Genomic DNA, 17,884 nt, shown 5'->3' with positions numbered 1-17,884 from the left:
CTCTCTCTCTCTCTCTCTCTCTCTCTCTCTTTCTCTCTCTCTCTCTCTCTCTCTCTCTCTCTCTCTCTCTCTCTCTCTCTCTCTCTCTCTCTCTCTCTCTCTCTCTGTGATTCCCAGTGAGATTAGTTTGAAGCTCAGGTTCACAGCAGCTCCTGTGCAGCGATCATTAAGAGCAGTAAAATCACACCACTCAATTAATCACTCCCACAACTACACTCCCTGCAATTAAGCCCTGAGCTAATTGGATTGCCAAACGAAATCAGTGTAGATACAAGAACATCCATCCAGCACCGGCACAAGTGAATTCATCCGTGTGATTCACAAAAGAGCCTGCTTCTGCCTAGCTCAGCAAAGACACAAACAGAGGGGGGCAGAGGGGAGTGGAAGAGAAGAGGAAGAGAGAGAGAAGGGAGGGGGGTGAGAGAGACAGAGGAAGAGAAGAGGGAGAGAGGGAGAAAGAGCTGGTACTGCAAGAATAGCTGATTGGAGGCATTGTAAAAGGGAGGATCTGACAGCACTTGAACTGGACTCCCCCCCCCCCCCTTTCTGTTTCCCCCCAGGTGACGAGGAGGGTCAGGAGGTGTACAGAGACACGCGCCCCCCCGGGTTCAACACCAACCGCCGGCGCAGCCGAGCCGTTCTGTACCACCTGTCAGGACACCTACAGAAACAGGAGAAGGGCAAGCTCAAGCTCAACAACGTGAGTACAGCACAGCATTGCACACTGAGTACAGCACAGCACTGCACACTGAGTACAGCACAGCATTGCACACTGAGTACAGCACAGCACTGCACACTGAGTACAGCACAGCACTGCACACTGAGTACAGCACAGCACTGCACACTGAGATCAGCACAGCACTGCACACCAAATTTACCTGATTGAGAGAGAGAGAGAGGCTGGTTATTCACTGTTCTGTGGAACTCTAAAGAGCCCCAGGCAGAGCGAGATTGCCTGTAATCAGCACCAGCATTGTTCCCCTGCTCCAGTTTAACTGATGAAGCTGACAATGAAACATTCAGAACAGAGAGGCCAGTCAGGACGGCTGAGAGAGTATCACTATGCAGCATCGATCACTGTCTACAGGGGAAGGGGAGAGGGGGCAAAATAAGCCTTATTCATATTGAAGTTTAATATTAATTAAGACTTGTGCTAGCTTCGTTAATCATTAATTGACTTTATTAGTTGAATTTGTGATGGGATTTTAAAGTTACGGAAGAAAGTTTAAGAAAGAATGCCACTCTCTTTTCATGTATCAAGCTGTAATACACAGGATTAATAGCAGTACTCTCTGCAACAGCCGCTGTCTCTCCCTATCTCTAACTCTCTTCCCCTATCCTCCCCCTCACCCCCCCTCACCCCCTCTCTCTTCCCCTCTCCTCCCCCTCACTCCCCCCTCAATCCCCCTCACACTTCCCCTCTCCTCCCCCTCTCTCTTCCCCTCTCCTCCCCTCACTCTCCCTCTTCCGCTCTCCTCCCCCTCACTCCCCCTCTCCTCCCCCTCTCTCTTCCCCTCTCTCTTCCCCTCCCCTTCCCCTCTTCCCTCTCCTCCCCCTCACTCCCCCTCTCTTCCCCTCTCTTCCCCTCTCCTCCCCCTCACTCCCCCTCTCTCTTCCCCTCTCCTCCCCCTCACTCCCCCTCTCTTCCCCTCTCCTCCCCCTCTCTTCCCCTCTGCTCCCCTCACTCCCCCTCTCTCTTCCCCTCTCCTCCCCCTCACTCCCCCTCTCTTCCCCTCTCCCTCTCCCTCTGTAGAATGTGTTTGGAGAGAAGCCCCCTGTCCCAGAGTACAAGGTTGCAGCCATTCAGAAGTCGCGCTTCATCCTGCTGCACTACGGCACCTTCAAGGCGGGTTGGGATTGGCTGATCCTGCTGGCCACCTTTTACGTGGCAGTGACCGTGCCCTTTAACGTGTGCATCAGCGTGGCGGGGGGGCGGGATGACCGGAGCGCTGCCTCTCGCAGCCCCCCCAGCGTCAGCGACATCCTGGTGGAGATCCTGTTCATGCTGGGTGAGGGGGTGAGGGGCTGAGGGGCGAGACGAGCACATCCTTTACACTCTCTTTATCCTGCCGTTATCTTTATGGACACTTTTGTTTAACTTTCTTTATACTCTATTTAGACTGTCTTTATTCAGCGCTGCCTCTATTTCACAGTTCAATAGTTCATAAAATAGACAGACCCCAGCTCACATTCTCACACAGACCAGTTCACACTCTCACACTCACCAGCTCACACACACCAGCTCACACAGACCAGCTCACACTCTCACACAGACCAGCTCACACAGACCAGCTCACACTCTCACACAGACCAGCTCACACACACCAGCTCACACTCTCACAGACCAGATTACACACACCAGCTCACACTCTCACTGACCAGCTCACACTCTCACACAGACCAGCTCACACTCTCACACAGACCAGCTCACACTCTCACACTCCACTCCACTTCCACTGTATCAGTGCAATGAAGCCCCTGGGAGGGGATGGAAGCCTTGAAGTGTAATGAATATATTCAGGAGGCAGCCGCTAGCTCCGATTGTTGGACGTTGCTTTCATTTTATAAGCACCTTGCTTGAGTCTCAACAGCTTGTGTAAATTAGAATTGTGACAGCCTGTTTGCACAAGGCGTTCGCTCGACATGGTAGGTGCCCTGCCCGTCCGTCTGTCTGTCACACTATACATATACAATACACATGCCCGTCCGTCTGTCTGTCTGTCACACTACACATATACAATACATATCCATATGTCTGTCTGTCACACTATACATATACAATACACATACCTGTCCGTCTGTCTGTCTGTCACACTATACATATACAATACACATACCTGTCCGTCTGTCTGTCTGTCACACTATACATATACAATACACATGTCTGTCTGTCACTCTATACATATACAGTACACATGCCTGTCTGTCTGTCACACTACACATATACAATACATGTCCGCGCTGACACTGTACAAGTCCTGTATGTCAGTGTAGAAGGGTCTTTCTTTCACAATCAGGAGTGGCAATGCAGTGTGCTTGACAGTCTCCTGCACAGCCCCTTTAAAAGGGATTGTTTGTCATGGGTTAGCATGCTGTATATCTGTGGCTTGTTTGCCATAGGTTAGCATGCTGTATATCTGTGTACAAGGTGCAGGGCTAGCTCTCATTGCTTTAGCGTGCTGCCTCCTGCATTCTCTGTGAGGCTGGCAACGTCACTGGCATTCATGTTATCAGTAAGGTAGGGATATTTTGTTTAGGATTTGATTGACATATTTGTGCACAAGACAACAATCTTAAAATAAGACTTGTAAGTGGGGACATAATTTGTTAGACAGCACTTTAACAGTAGCTGCAGGCCATCTGAATTCTCACTACAGCAAATAAAGTGCCGGTACCCAGCCATGCTGCTCATGCTGAATCATTGGGATCTAAGAGGTGGCTTGACAATCAGCTACTAGGAACCAGGTGATCACTGATGGGCCAAGTAGTTTTCTAAGGTTCAGAAATGTCTTATGATCTTAAGAGTAAAAAAAAAAAAAAAAAACCCTGCTGTCAACATCTCCCATAGTGCTCCAGGGTGGTGTTTGCAGCTGTGCTTTGCAGGAGGCTGCAGTTTAGTGGTTTCTGTGGGTTTCTGGGCTGCCAGCTCTGACTGCTTCCCATTCTCCAGATATCCTGCTGAACTTCCGGACAACCTACGTGAGCAAGTCAGGCCAGGTGGTGTATGACCCGCGCTCCATCTGCGTTCACTATGCCACCACCTGGCTCTTCGTGGACCTGATCGCAGCGCTGCCCTTCGACCTGCTCTACGCCTTCAACGTCAGCGTGGTGAGTCCGCACGGCCACAGGGTGGTGCTGTGCGCAATGCGGAATATACATCAGGGTTCTGGGGTGGGAGGAACACATTGAGGTTTAAACTGAGGGTGCTGATTGAGTCATTCCTCTCCCCCTCTCTCTTCTGAGTACTTAGTGGTTCTCCGCTCCCCCTCTCTCACGCCCCCCTCTGTCTCCTCAGTATTTTGGGGTTCACCTCTTGAAGACGGTGCGTTTGCTGCGTCTCCTGCGTCTCCTGCAGAAGCTGGAGCGGTACTCTCAGTACAGCTCCGTGGTGCTCACTCTGCTCATGCTCATGTTCGCGCTGCTTGCTCACTGGATGGCCTGCATCTGGTTCTTCATCGGCCAGAAAGAGCTCGACCTCCACGACCCGGGCACATGGGACATCGGTAAGTCAGGGGCTGGGGGCTGGGGGGCTGGAGCATTGGGGAGCTGGGGCAATGGGGAGCTGGGGCATGGGGGACTGGGGGGCTGGGGCACTGGGGTCTGGTGGGTTGTGAGCTTGGCACTGGGGGGCTGGGGGGCTGGGCGGCTGGGGCTGGGGCACTGGGGGGCTGGTGGCTGGGGGCTGATGGGCTGGTGGGCTGGTGGCTGGGGGGCTGGGAGGAAGCAGGTGAATACACTGAATAAATGGACTAGACAGACCCTGGTAAAACAGCATTGCATGGATGTAGTGTTGTCAGCCAACTCTACAATGAAAAGTGTAATATTGTGAACAGAGAGAGAGGCAGACCACTAGAGCAGCATGCTCTTAAAAATAGATGAGGCTTTGTATTTGAAATCAAACAGCCACGGTGCTCGGCTGAAGTTCTGATATCCTGGGGAACAAAGAAGGAGAGCAAAGCTGTACATGTTTCACAGAGCTGGGGAGCACACTGAACATGGATCGGAACCGCACAAAGTAAACTCAACAAAGAGGAATGAAACAGTCAGCTCCAGTCCACAGTGCTGACTACAAACAAACATCATGTTCTCTTTCATTGAGCGTTCAAGAACAAATACTTCAAACAACAAGACAACACAGGAGTAGACTGACAGCACGCAATGTTCCCTTCGTGCTCCTACATGCACTCTCCATTCTGCTAACCAGAATCCCCCCCTGAAGATATTGGATTTAAACATGACAGATCCAGTGAGATCCAGTCTCTCTTTAAGGGGTCACACACTTGTTTCATGTTCTCTCTCTCTCTGTCCCTCCCAGGCTGGCTCCATGAGCTGGGAAAGCGCTTGGGCTCCCCTTACGTCTTGGCCCCGCTTCTCAGAGCTCCTGATTCAGGGAATGTGACGGTGCTGGGAGGAGCCCCCCAGAGCTCCAGCCAATGGAACGCGTCAGGGGCGGAGCTGCTGGGTGGGGCCTCCCTGAACTCCAGCCAGTCGGCTGCAGAGCTGACGGGAGGGCCCTCTGTTCGCAGCTCCTACGTGACATCACTGTACTTCGCTCTGAGCAGCCTGACCAGCGTGGGCTTCGGGAACGTGTCTGCAAACACAGACGCAGAGAAGATCTTCTCAATCTGCACCATGCTCATCGGAGGTGAGAGCAGCACAGCGTCCAAATGCTGAACACACTGACTCCTGTGCCCAGCAGGTTTTCCATTTCAGGAAATAAGGTGCATCCTTAAGCCTGTGAAAAACAAAGGAACTTTCAGGCAACGTTTGCTGGCAGCTTATGAAGCAACTTGCTGTAGGTGACATTTTAAAACAAAATTGTGTAACAATGTCCACTATGACTTAGACTCCAGAGAAAGTTGTCTGGTGTTACATGGACTTGAGATTGTGTTTTATTGTGTGGAGATGAAGGGTGGAGCACATCCCCTATTGGATAGTTTATTTTTTAAAACTCCCCTCTCTCCTCTCCCCTCTCCTCTCTCCCCTCTCCTCTCCTCTCCTCTCCTCTCTCCTCCCCTCCTCCCTCAGCTCTGATGCACGCGGTGGTGTTTGGTAATGTGACTGCGATTATCCAGCGCATGTACTCGCGCCGCTCGCTCTACCACACGCGCACCAAGGACCTGAAGGACTTCATCCGTGTGCACCGCATCCCCAAGCAGCTGAAGCAGCGCATGCTGGAGTGCTTCCAGACCACCTGGTCTGTCAACAACGGCATCGACGTCAACGAGGTACAGGGGGAGGAGGGACAGAACCACGAAAACCGACTTCCCAGTGACCAGCTCGCTTCGTCTCACTCACTGGAGATGTGTTGCTCTCTTTAGAGCCAGAGAGGATTTGAAGGGAGAAATTGTGTGGGAAATTATGATGATTATGTTTATTAATGCCATAAGCTGACATTGATAGAATAGCACATTCGAGAGATAACCCCCCCACAGAAAGTGGAGTAATTCACCTTATGTGGAACGTGACTAAAGTTCCATGCAGGTCACAGACAATTCAAGTTGGGCCAGGTATACTGCATCACCTCTCTCTCTTTCTTTCTCTTTCTCTTTCTCTCTCTCTCTCTCTCTCTCTCTCCCCCCCCCCCCCCCCCCCCCCAGCTGCTGAAGGATTTCCCGGACGAGCTCCGCGCTGACATCGCCATGCACCTGAACAAGGAGGTCCTGCAGCTGCCCCTGTTCGAGTCGGCGAGCCACGGCTGTCTGCGCTCCCTGTCTCTCATCATCAAGACCTCGTTCTGCGCGCCGGGGGAGTTCCTGATCCGCCAGGGTGACGCGCTACAGGCCATCTACTTCGTGTGCTCGGGGTCCATGGAGGTGCTCAAGGACAACACTGTGCTCGCCATCCTGGGTAAGGCAGGAAGAGAGAGAAGCACAGGGGCTCACAGCTCATACTCCTATTAGAAGAGAGAGAAGCACAGGGACTCACAGCTCATACATCCTATTAGAAGAGAGAGAAGCACAGAGGCTCACAGCTCATACTCCTGTTAGTCCCCATTAAGAACATATTGGTAGCCATTACACTTAGAGCTGTGCAGAGAGGGGTTTAAACCAAACTTTTAAACTGCAACACCTCTTATAGCAGCTTTTATTTCAATTCAGACTTATAATCGTTTGCAGTGTTTCATTCTCTTGCTCTGTATAAGCAAGTGAGAAATCACTCTCCACATGATTACAAGCAGCCAACGAACACTTAACATACATTAGAAATCAGTCATTGAGCTCATTTTGCAAACTGCATTCAATGACATCTCCTAAAACAATAAGAGGCATCCAGTGAGACTTTGCCTCTTTCAGTACCAGACAGCATCATATTCGGAGGTTGTGAAACACATTCAGATTAGTTCAATGATATTTCCTGTCAATGTGAGTTGATGCAGTCGTGCAGTTCCTGGTGTGTTATACACCCACTGTGCTGCCTCACTGTCCTGTCCTGGTGCTGCACATCATCATCACATTGCACTGCAGCAGTAATTCAGTCCCCAGAGTCCCTTCATTACACCAGTATCTCAGATATCTGCTGGCTGGGACTCTATCACACAGCTGGCTTATTATGAACCCCTCTTAATAGCATTGAAGACACTGATATACAGGATAAGGGTGCCTGGGTCTGAAAGAAAGAGTGTGTGTGCATGCATGTGAGTGTGTGAGGGTGCGTGAGTGTGTGTGTGTGTGTGAGTGTGCGTGCGTGCCTGCGTGCGTGGTGAGTGTGTGAGGGTGTTTAATGTATGTAAGGATGGGTGTGTTTCTGTATATTTTTCATGAATGAGCGTGAAGTCTTGTTGGAAGGGGTTGTGCTTCTGCCGTTGTTAAGAGATATAGGAGGCGGCTGTCACTTTCCAGTATGACACATATCAAAAGGAACATTCGTCCAGTTTTCCTGGCTTCAGCACGCATCATTGAGAGTATCACAATCGGGGCTTATACGGAGGCGTCAATCTGTCTGTGTCTCACACTTTTTACATGTGCATGAATGTTGGCCGTGCGATTTCGTTTTTTTTTTTTTCCTCATATTTGCGGCCGTGGCGGGGGATGTACGGTAAGTGACTAATAATATTCTCTTCTCACGTCGCTGGGTCCCCTGGCAAGCCTCCTCCCTTTGCTGTGAGCAGGACCTGCATCCACCCGGCCCAGACTACAGGCCTGTGTCACACATAACGCGCCTCAGGAGCAATCCCATCACCCCCTGCACCTGCTGAATCTGTACGCTCAGAAGCAGTTCATGTGTTCCTGCCTGGAGGCCGTGTTCCAGGAATACGGCAGTCTAGCAGTAGAGGGATCTAGCAGTGGGGTTTACCAGGGCAGGCATACCCAGTGAAGCAGAATAAACCTCTTGGGCAATTCAGCATGTACTCTGACAGCCTTCAAGCACACCGACTGCTTGAAATCTTCCCCAGAGTGAAGATGTCACTTCAGTTGGTATTCTCTAAATAAATTTAATTATTATAATAAAAAATACTCGTGGATGAATCAGATTTCAGATTTATGTCTTTCTTCTTGCTTGAGATATAACGTTTCAGTGAAGCTCATAACCACACTGGAGCGTTTCCTTTTGAGAATATAAACAAACTGGACAACCAGCACGTGTCTGATAACAGAAGTGCCGTAGTAAGCCTAAACTCTGGAGCAATACGCAACACTTGCTTTAAATGTAAGCCAAATGTTCCATCTAGAAGGCTTAATCAATGTCTTTAGAAGCGGGGTAGAATGTGATAATCAAAAAGTTCAAAGTATTTTTTTTTATCATCAACACCAACATTAAAATGCAAGCTCTTGGTTCTCAGTCTTGCTGTATAAAACAAATTGCCCCGTTTGAAAGTTCCCATTAGGAGTAAAGCAGTCAGATGTAGATGAGCGTTTGCTTTTCCAAAGGCCGACTGTTTCATTTAATTGGCCCTTCATCCGCCCCCTTCCTTCCTCCCTTCCCTCAGCAGTGACTGGCTGTGCAGAGAAGCTATTTCTGGGCTGCCTGTTTACTGTTTATGCTCACACTCGCAACCCTGTGCTCACGCACTCCAGCACATCAAACAGGCCTCTTCTGGTTCTACCGGCACCTGCCACTCACAGCAGAGAACACTAGCAACTTTCCCCACTGCAGACCCTCCCTTAGCAGCAGGGTTCCTACTACCTGCCCTGGGCTTCAAAGGAGAGGCACCAGGCCTCTTTCCTGATGGACATCCTGAAATAACCCAGCTCTGCTGGGGAGGCAGAGACTGTGACTGGGAGTTATTGAGGAAAAGTGTTTTGAAGGATATTTTAGTTTAAAGAGGGTATATTTAGTTGCTGAGGGAGTGACTTAATGATTTGAGCTGAGTGAGTGGGAAGGGGCCAGTGTGGTCTAGTGGTTAGAGATGAGGGACTGGGAGGGAGGCAGTGTGGTCTAGTGGTTAGAGATGAGGGACTGGGAGGGAGGCAGTGTGGCCTAGTGGTTAGAACTCAGGGACCTTAGAGCTGTAAGTGATGCAGTTATTACTATGCAATGGTCAGTCAATGATAGAACATTCACCCTATGACACTGATTGGACCTGCTTAGGAGGTCTGTGTGAGTGACGTGTTTGTCTTGTTGCAGGGAAGGGAGATCTCATTGGATCAGACTTCCTGACGAAGGAGCAGGTGATCAAGACAAACGCCAATGTGAAGGCGCTGACCTACTGTGACCTTCAGTACCTCAACCTGAAGGGCCTGCGTGAGGTGCTGCGGCTCTACCCAGAATACGCCCAGAAATTCATAGCAGAGATACACCACGACCTGACCTACAACCTGAGAGAGGGCAGCAACACAGACGTGAGTACACAGGCTCTGAGACACACTGAGAGACACACTGAGGCTCACTTTGACAGAGACACACAGTAATGACACAGAAATTCATAGCAGACTAGGCAGCAATACTGACAGTTACTGACAACTCACACACTGATCTAAAAACTCTCTCTCTCTCTCACACACACACACACACGCACGCACGCACGCACGCACGCACACACACTGATTTCTTGTGGCTCTGTGAAGACAAGCCCAGAGTATAGAAAGCGCACTTTGTGAAGTTCCCAGAACTTCATTATAAAAATATTGTTTTTATGTTTATGAACTTCCAATGGGACTGTTGCAAAGCACACTGTGCTACACTGTGCTACAAATGGCCATAATTAAGATATGACATAATTACAAGAAAGAATGTTACCAGGGGATGGCACACCTGAGTCTGTCCTTGCACACTGGACTTCTTATGACTTGTTCTAGACAAATGCCTTGGCTGGTCTGCAATGATAGAGGCAGTGGATCACTTCTGTATAGGATAGTATAGTATAGTATAGTATTGCATTGTGCTGTATTGTATTGTATAGTATTACATTGTGCTGTATTGTATAGCATTGCATTGTGCTGTATTGTATTGTATAGTATTGCATTGTGCTGTATTGTATAGCATTGCATTGTGCTGTATTGTATTGTGTAGTATTGCATTGTGCTGTATTGTATTATATAGTATTGCATTGTGCTGTGCTTTGTCTCACAGCTCATTCTCGTTCCCCTCATGCTCTCTCACACAGTGAGGTCGTCCCTGTGGCTCTGCCTGCACACTGTTACTAAGAATGGCTCCTGAGCACTAAAAATAGCAACCAGCCTCCCTGCGGCATAGAGAGGGGGAGGGAAGAGGGTGCACATGAAAGCAAAAATAAAATCATGATTTATTAAAGAATCTATACTAGCAGTTGTACTTAAAAGTACAAATAAAAACAATTGAGAGTCCAGGCATGAACGGCAGTCATTAGAAGATGTGCTGTCCGGGATCGTTGTGATTGTGTGCAGCGGCGTTCTATTGAACTGTGACACAGGGCACTGCAAGTGGAGATTGATTTAACAGGGGTGCTGTACTGAATTATAATACATAGTAAACAATGATATGATGTGTGTCAGCCACTATAAAATGAGCTATACTGTTTAATCATTCTTATTGAAATATATATTCGAATAGTATAGGGTGCTGTTTAAGATACAAGCTCTGACCTGTCCTGCAGGGGTATCAGCTTGTATAGCACCCTATGGGATAGTTTCTATGCATTGTAATGCACTGTGCTGTACCGCCCCCTGCAGGTGGAGAGTGAGGTGAACGGGGGTCTTGTGAAGAAGCTGCCCTCTATCCTGGAGGATGAGGAGTGTGAGGATGATGAGCGCTCCCCCCTCTCCCGCCCCCCTCGCTCTCCTCTCAGACTGAGCCGGGTGCTCAACTCCCCCCTCCTGCCCCCCCGCCCCTTCCGCATGCCCCCCGAGAGCAACAAGCCCTCCAAGCTGCAGATCCCAGCCGTCAGCTTCAGCACCCCGCCAGAGCTCAGCCCCAGGTAGGGTCCCGCCCCTGCAGCGTGGCGACTCTCACTCCTATCAGTCATGAAGTCACTCCTCCAATCAGATCACCACATTTCACAACATTCTAGTCCATGTTATTTAGTAGGCTTGTCATCGTGTGCACAGTAGACTGACATAAATATGACATTACATGAATAATGGCATTAAGAAAGCATGATTTATAACAAGTTACTATGTTCGGTTGACCCTCTCTTTTATGGTATGAGTGTAGTCTTGTTGCGCGGTGATGGACAGAGAGCCAGAAGCTCAGGGTGCTAATTAATCCCAGGACACTGAGCAGTGACAGGTTGCACACCGTTCTATTCCCATGGTTACCATGGAGCAGATTTATTTGGTCTCCTTGGTAACCCAGCAGCTGAGGAAGGAGATTCTGTTAACTTTAGCCTCTTTCACAGTGGCACGACAATCCGGGTCCCGACCCGGGTTCTGGCTACCTGATCCCAATCACGCGTAGTGTGAAATCACGTACCTGGGTTGTACTCGGGCTGACCCACGTCAAGATGTGGGTCGACACACTTTGACCCAGGTCGAGTGAGACAAAATGCATGATGGCCATTCAGAAACCGACGAAATAACAAACAGCCAAGCCTGCGTGAAGCTTTCACTTCCGCAAGGAACATTTCTGTTTTTGTTGCTTGAGACACACCATGAGCCAGATTGCAGCAGGGGTAAAGAAACATTTGCTCTGATCAACATTTGGGCTGATGGTTCAATCCAGAAACCCAGGCACTGATACACACATTGTGTACTTGCGTCTGTCACCCAGGTGAACCCTGCTTTATCAAAAGCAGAGTGAAATCACATACCTGACCTGCATGACACCGGGTCCTGACCTGGGTAGAGCATGCCAGTGTGAAAGGGGCTTTAGAGACTTTGTGAAGTGCACATTTGGAACAGTGACACTCAGTTTCAGTTCTTTTAGTGACAGTCCGGGATATAAACAGTGCAACAAAAACAGGGAGAGAATCACAAGAACACCTCGTTCCCATCCGTTGAGCAGCACAGCATTCCCCAGTCCCTGCCTGTTTAACTTCTTATTTTCAGACTAATCTTCCTGCCACAATGCTCAGAGTTTGCTGAAAGCACTCTCTCCAGTCAATGTTATTCTCAGGAGATGCAGTATTTTTCCTTAACCTATTTACAGTAAATGCATAACCCACCCATCCTCTGTGACTTTTGTGTGTTCCTCTCTGCAGGTTTGTTGACGGCATTGAGACTAACAGCAGTGTTGCTTTTGGGCAGAAATTCGAGTTCAACTCAAACATGATACTGGGCAGCAACTCCAGCCCCCCGACCCCTACCCCAGGTAAAATACCCAGGAGTAGCCTTGTCTTACCAGAGCGACTCTGTCTCTCCATGCTTAAGTAGTGCTATGGCTTGTTTTACATCCATGCCACAAAATCACCATGGAAACTCAGTAAGGCTCCCCTCATGACATAAGAAAGACCTTGTAGAAAACTCTGAGGTGTGTTTCTATTGTTACTGTGAGTTTATTTCTGAACGGGTGAGAAATGTGCATGTTTCTATGCATGTGTGAGACCCTCTCTTGTCTCTTCACCCCAGGAAACAGTGACGAGAGCAGACAGAGCATCAACAAGCTGAACCAGGAGGTGAGCTTTCTCATTTGTACTTCTGTTAGCACTGGTAAATCACACGTGAAGTTCTACACCTCAAACTTTCTATGGCATCTATCGAAATGTACGGTGATTAAACTACCGCTAAACATTAAACATGTCTCTCCCACTCTACAGATCTGTGGTCTCTCCCAGCAGGTGACCCAGCTCAGCCGTGACTTGCAGGAAATGATGCAGCTGCTGAAGCCCCACCTCCTGACCCCCAGCCCCCACTACAGCAGCTCCCTGCCCGCTCCCTGCCTCTACCCCAGCAATGTGCAGCCTGGCCCCTGGTCAACCACTGCCTCTCACCTGGTCTCCGGAGGGGCCGATCACATTATCCACACCTCCCTGTCGCTGGACTCCTTCCTGCCTCCTCTCGGACAGGGGCCCCCCACTCATCCCTCCACAGACTCTCTGAGGATCCAGGCAGGGGACCTCCTGGGGGGGCTGCACCTCCCCCCACCACCCAGAGGGTGCAGCACTGAGGAGGACAGCCCCCTGGAACTGTTCCAGAGGGGGGCGCAGAGCTCGGGGCAAACCCAGACTGACTGCATCCAGTTCATTGATGATGAGGGGACCACTCTGTGAAGACTAGAGACAAGACTAAAGAGAGACCTCGCTCCTGCAGACAGACAGATACATTGAAGGTGCTGCTGCTGTTTCTGCCAGCGCTGCCCTCCACATTCTCATCTCCAGTTCCTTCACTTTTTTTTGCCTCCAATGCAGGACAGCTCACAGACAGGCTGATAGACAGGCAGTCAGTCAGACAGACATGCAGCCTCACAACCAGGGGTGGTTCAGGATGTTTTGAATAAGAGCACCCCCTCCAAACCTCTCCCTTACAACACCTCCAAATAAAAATGGGTTAAAACAAAACCACGAGTGGGAGACTCCAGTGCAATGCAGTAGTGAACACGCGTCGCTGGCACTATCATCACGACTATTCTAGTGTTGCCCATCAGCTTGAAATCCAAGCCTCTTGTGTGTGAAGCTTGCTATACCAGCCCTGCTGGAGAGGTGCGAGTGGAGCAGGTGCAGTCTCTGGGCCCTGGCTGTCAGTGCAGTGGAGTCACTCTGGAGGGAGCAGGGGGCCAGTGCCCTCCTCCCCCTTTGCGTCTGACACATGGAAAGGGGCGGGAAGCTTCTGAATTTTGCTGATTAATAGGGGAGATGTGGTGATTTTTTTTTTTTTTACACATTCACTCATCTGTATTTATCTTATTTATTTGCATGAAGTGAGATGATGAAATGGATTTGTGAAGGGGCCGTGGGAACAGTGCAGCACTAAGACACACACAAACACACCGTCACAGCCAGTGATCGTGCAGAATCGCTGCCAGCCCTGCATTGCCGCGGCCAGTGAACACAGGCAGGATGACAGAGAGATGTTATTTTTCTACCTTTGTTACTTAAACAAAAAAGCTTTATTATTTATTATTAATGTATGTATTTGTTCTGTGTTTTGCCTCGTTGTTGTTGGAGCATGACTGGAGTCCGGATCTGTCTTTCTGTGTTTTTAATGCCTGCTGCTGAGCCCTGTGGCAGCTGTGGTGGCCCCTTCAGGAGAGCCTGTGGTCAGCAGGAGCTGAGGAAGGTTTCTGTATTGAATCCCCTTCGAAGTTGGGTTCAAACTGGTTTAATAGTGATCCTCAAAGCAATCCACCCCCTTCACCACTACAGTGGCAGGGCTGAGTCCTGGGAGAGTGTTCCGTTCCACTCCTGCTGTAGGAAAGCTGAGCAGCAGGACTCCTGTCCCTGAGGTCCTACTTTTAATCAGGCAATGAAAGTTCCTAAAAGTTTCAAACCTAGCAAAAAAAAAAATCATAAAACAGGATGCAGCCATTTCAATGGGCTGCAGTGTTACGCATTGGTTTAACTCTTCCCCACCAGTTTTATACCACTTGCTTTTTTTCTCATTGCAGGAAAAAAATCAAGTCAAACCGAATAAGAGTTGACCTCATCATCTTATCAGAAACATGCACTTCTTGTTCCAGTTGTGCACCAGAGATAAAGCTTCAGCTACCCAGCCATTCGTGCCTTCACTGTGATGTATTGAAGGTGTTCAGCCCTTTTTATTTGATGACGGTTCTTTTTACTGTATGCCAAAAATGAGTGGCAGTGCGCTTGTTTCAGTGTTCTGGGCAGTTGGTTTCCTTTATGCAATCACTTTCACTTCACTGTCATATCGTCCCATGCCTTTGCTTTACTGTGAAGAGCTGGTCCAGAAATGTGCTTGTTTAAAAGATAACAGATCCCACTGTCCCCTATAAATGCCCCAGCAGTGGATGCAGAGGGTGCTATCTTCACCAGGCTGGCGTGACTGCATGTGTTCGAACCTTCCCAGATCAAGATGCTGGCTGCTGTGACCTTCCTTCTGATTAAAATGAAGCAGCTTACTTCAGGTGAAAAGACAGGTCCAGTGTAGGTGGTAGCCCTTTCGATGGTGATGGTGTAAAGTTATAATGCACAATTTGTCTTTGTCTCAAATGGCTGGTTTCACAGACTACAAATAGCACTATTCTTGGACTACCTTACTAGGTAACATTGAATATTCCTGGATTAGCGCTAATCGAGCGAAACCAGCCAGAGTCTAACCCTACCGCTACCAGCAACGTTATAACCGTACAAGACTGATTACATGATTAAACAATAATTAACATATTGAAGCACCACCCACCGTTGAAAATCAGGTGCTTCAGGAGAAAGTCTCCTATTGTAACTGTTCCGGCTGTCCACTCATATACTCATTAGGGCTGCTACGAATAAATCGAAAATCCATTTTTCAGCCGATTCCATTCCTCATTACATACATCGATATAAATACTGCATAATCGATTCAATAATTACATTTTTGTAACGCACAGTTAATAACATTATTTAAGTTTATCAATGAAACTGCACCGAACCCCCTGCCTTGCTATTTACAGTATTTCTGCCAGACAAGCAGTGGGCGTGCTCTTCTCCTGCTCATGTTAACTAGCATCTGATTTGCTGGTCCCATCCTACCAGCGAATCATGCTTTTGCGCCCTCTGTGTATTCGATGTAAACAAAAACTCACCCCCTTGGATCCAGAGCAGGACGACAAACGTATTCCTGGCAAACACGTAAATAAATTATGCACATTGAGGAAAAGTGACTGTATATAGTTTGTACTACTTTGGCGTTTCAAAATGAACTGTATGTTTATGCTTTTCTGAGGTTTTGTTTTTATGTAACAAGATGTAAGTACAGCTGATAACACGTTTATGCCTGTAGTCCTACAGTACCACACGCAAAGCTATATTACAGTTACCTACCCCTCGCATGGACAAGCTTTTACTGAACAGCAATGATATTCAAATAATCACGTCGGTGGGGTGGGGAGTGGGGGGTTAGGTGAGCAACTATTTCTGTGGGCGGTACAGTCATCGATATTTTTTAAAAACTATATTTTCTGTGCCCAGTTAATCAATTGCTTTTGGAATACTGTTTCAAATAGGAAGGATGTAATCTGGAATAGGAAGAAAATATAACTTCTACAAAAAAGTAACTGCCCAATCAATGAATAACACTGCAACTCTGCACAAACCATCTAATGTCTGGTTAACAGCCCCTGAAGAGTACTTCTCTTGGACTTCCTACTGTTGCCTTAGGTAAGGTAGTCCAAGCTTAGCTCTTAATCAGGGTCGAGCATCTGAATACCCTTATGAACACGGGAGGCAGAAGAATATATGTGAACCCTGTCACAGGGCATGAGCTGGGTGCACAGTGCTGCTGGAGTGAACCAGCGCGGGACTCCAAACTTCAACACAAATCCCAATCAGAGATGACACATATCCCCACACACCCATCCCAATCCCATAGGTATCCTGATACCCATACATTTCACATGACACCCAGGTCACCCAAGAATCACAGGACACAGATCACGCTATGATTTGTCACGGTCCGAGCCCCATTACCAGGCCCGGGTCAGCGTATCATACCGATCTCCATGTGCGTGATCTGAGCTCCAACGTGGGCTCTTCTGAGAACCCTCTGGTGAGCCGTGTAATGGAACTTGTGTTCATACCAACAGTAAAGAAACCAGGTCAGCATTGTGCTAGAATCGCTGGGGCTGCACCGTGACGTTTAACCCTCAATGAGCAGCTGCACTGGCCTCCTGACCGGACTGTAGAGCTGCATGGACCCGGTATACTGCATGAGACATGTGCCTGCTTTTCTGTGAGGGGGGGATAAAGATGTATTTTATTAAAGGGCATGTGCCTGCTTTTCTGTGAGGGGGGGATAAAGATGTATTTTATTAAAGGGCATGTGCCTGCTTTTCTGTGAGGGGGGGATAAAGATGTATTTTATTAAAGGGCATGTGCCTGCTTTTCTGTGTGCGTGTGGGGGGGTAAATATGTATTTTATTAAAGGTTATGCAGTCTGAAAACAAAAAACATGGCCTTTCCTTTTTTTTATTGTACACTTTTTAATAGTAACTCCAGTGAAGGAGTTACTGTATCCCAGGCATCTAGAGAACAGATACTGTGAAACCCACAAGTAGCACCACCTTTGACCCACTCCAAGCATTACCTCCCTGGTTCAGAGCTGCCTGTGACCCTCTCCAAGCATAACCTCCCTGGTTCAGAGCTGCCTGTGACCCTCTCCAAGCATTACCTCCCTGGTTCAGAGCTGCCTGTGACCCTCTCCAAGCATTACCTCCCCGGTTCAGAGCCGCCTGTGACCCTCTCCAAGCATTACCTCCCTGGTTCAGAGTCGACTGGACAGTCATTAGTAGAGCTTTCGATTCCTATCACCGACTGAGCCCTCTGATTACAGGCGTTATGGTATATTTCAAAGATGATTCAAGAGATCTTTAAGTGTCCTGTGAAAGCATAAAGAAACCCAGAGACACCTGCCTAAAAAACAAACTACACCCTGCTCTCTTCTCCTGCTCGTACCAGCAAACACACTCCCAACCACAACCCCAAAAAATCACTCTGTGTTGCCTCAATACAGTAATTCATGTCTGCATATATTTCATTGAAAAGAGTCATTCCATGGAGCTTCAAAAAGTTTAAAAAGCCAGAAAGGGGGCCACCCCGCTTATCAGTCAGTCCATAAATATCTTTGACACTCCGGTTCAACAGATTTGTTTAGAGACGTCAGAGTGTGAGTGCGGCCAGGGCTGGTCCTACCTCTCTCGCTCTCGCTCTCGCACT

The 17,884-nt window shown here is 48.6% G+C and overlaps 1 protein-coding gene across 1 annotated transcript in view; it reads left to right on the top strand.

Moving 5' to 3' along the window:
- Positions 1 to 17,846, top strand: part of kcnh3 (potassium voltage-gated channel, subfamily H (eag-related), member 3) — a 55,077-nt gene extending 37,231 nt beyond the window's left edge. Inside the window, exons 4-15 of the mRNA XM_034010707.3 lie at positions 561 to 700; positions 1,754 to 2,009; positions 3,671 to 3,828; positions 4,016 to 4,223; positions 5,036 to 5,365; positions 5,749 to 5,948; positions 6,321 to 6,570; positions 9,289 to 9,503; positions 10,812 to 11,056; positions 12,278 to 12,387; positions 12,645 to 12,691; positions 12,833 to 17,846. Of these exons, the coding sequence (XP_033866598.3) occupies positions 561 to 700; positions 1,754 to 2,009; positions 3,671 to 3,828; positions 4,016 to 4,223; positions 5,036 to 5,365; positions 5,749 to 5,948; positions 6,321 to 6,570; positions 9,289 to 9,503; positions 10,812 to 11,056; positions 12,278 to 12,387; positions 12,645 to 12,691; positions 12,833 to 13,285 (2,612 nt within the window). The 3' untranslated portion in view covers positions 13,286 to 17,846. The remainder of the gene's footprint in view (positions 1 to 560; positions 701 to 1,753; positions 2,010 to 3,670; positions 3,829 to 4,015; positions 4,224 to 5,035; positions 5,366 to 5,748; positions 5,949 to 6,320; positions 6,571 to 9,288; positions 9,504 to 10,811; positions 11,057 to 12,277; positions 12,388 to 12,644; positions 12,692 to 12,832) is intronic.
- The last annotated feature ends 38 nt before the right edge of the window (positions 17,847 to 17,884 follow it).

The sequence above is a fragment of the Acipenser ruthenus genome, chromosome 10 (genome assembly GCF_902713425.1).
Source record: "Acipenser ruthenus chromosome 10, fAciRut3.2 maternal haplotype, whole genome shotgun sequence".
Classification (NCBI taxonomy): Eukaryota; Metazoa; Chordata; class Actinopteri; order Acipenseriformes; family Acipenseridae; genus Acipenser; species Acipenser ruthenus.
Note: the sequence above shows the minus strand (reverse complement) of the source record. Positions and strands in the feature narration are given on the sequence as shown.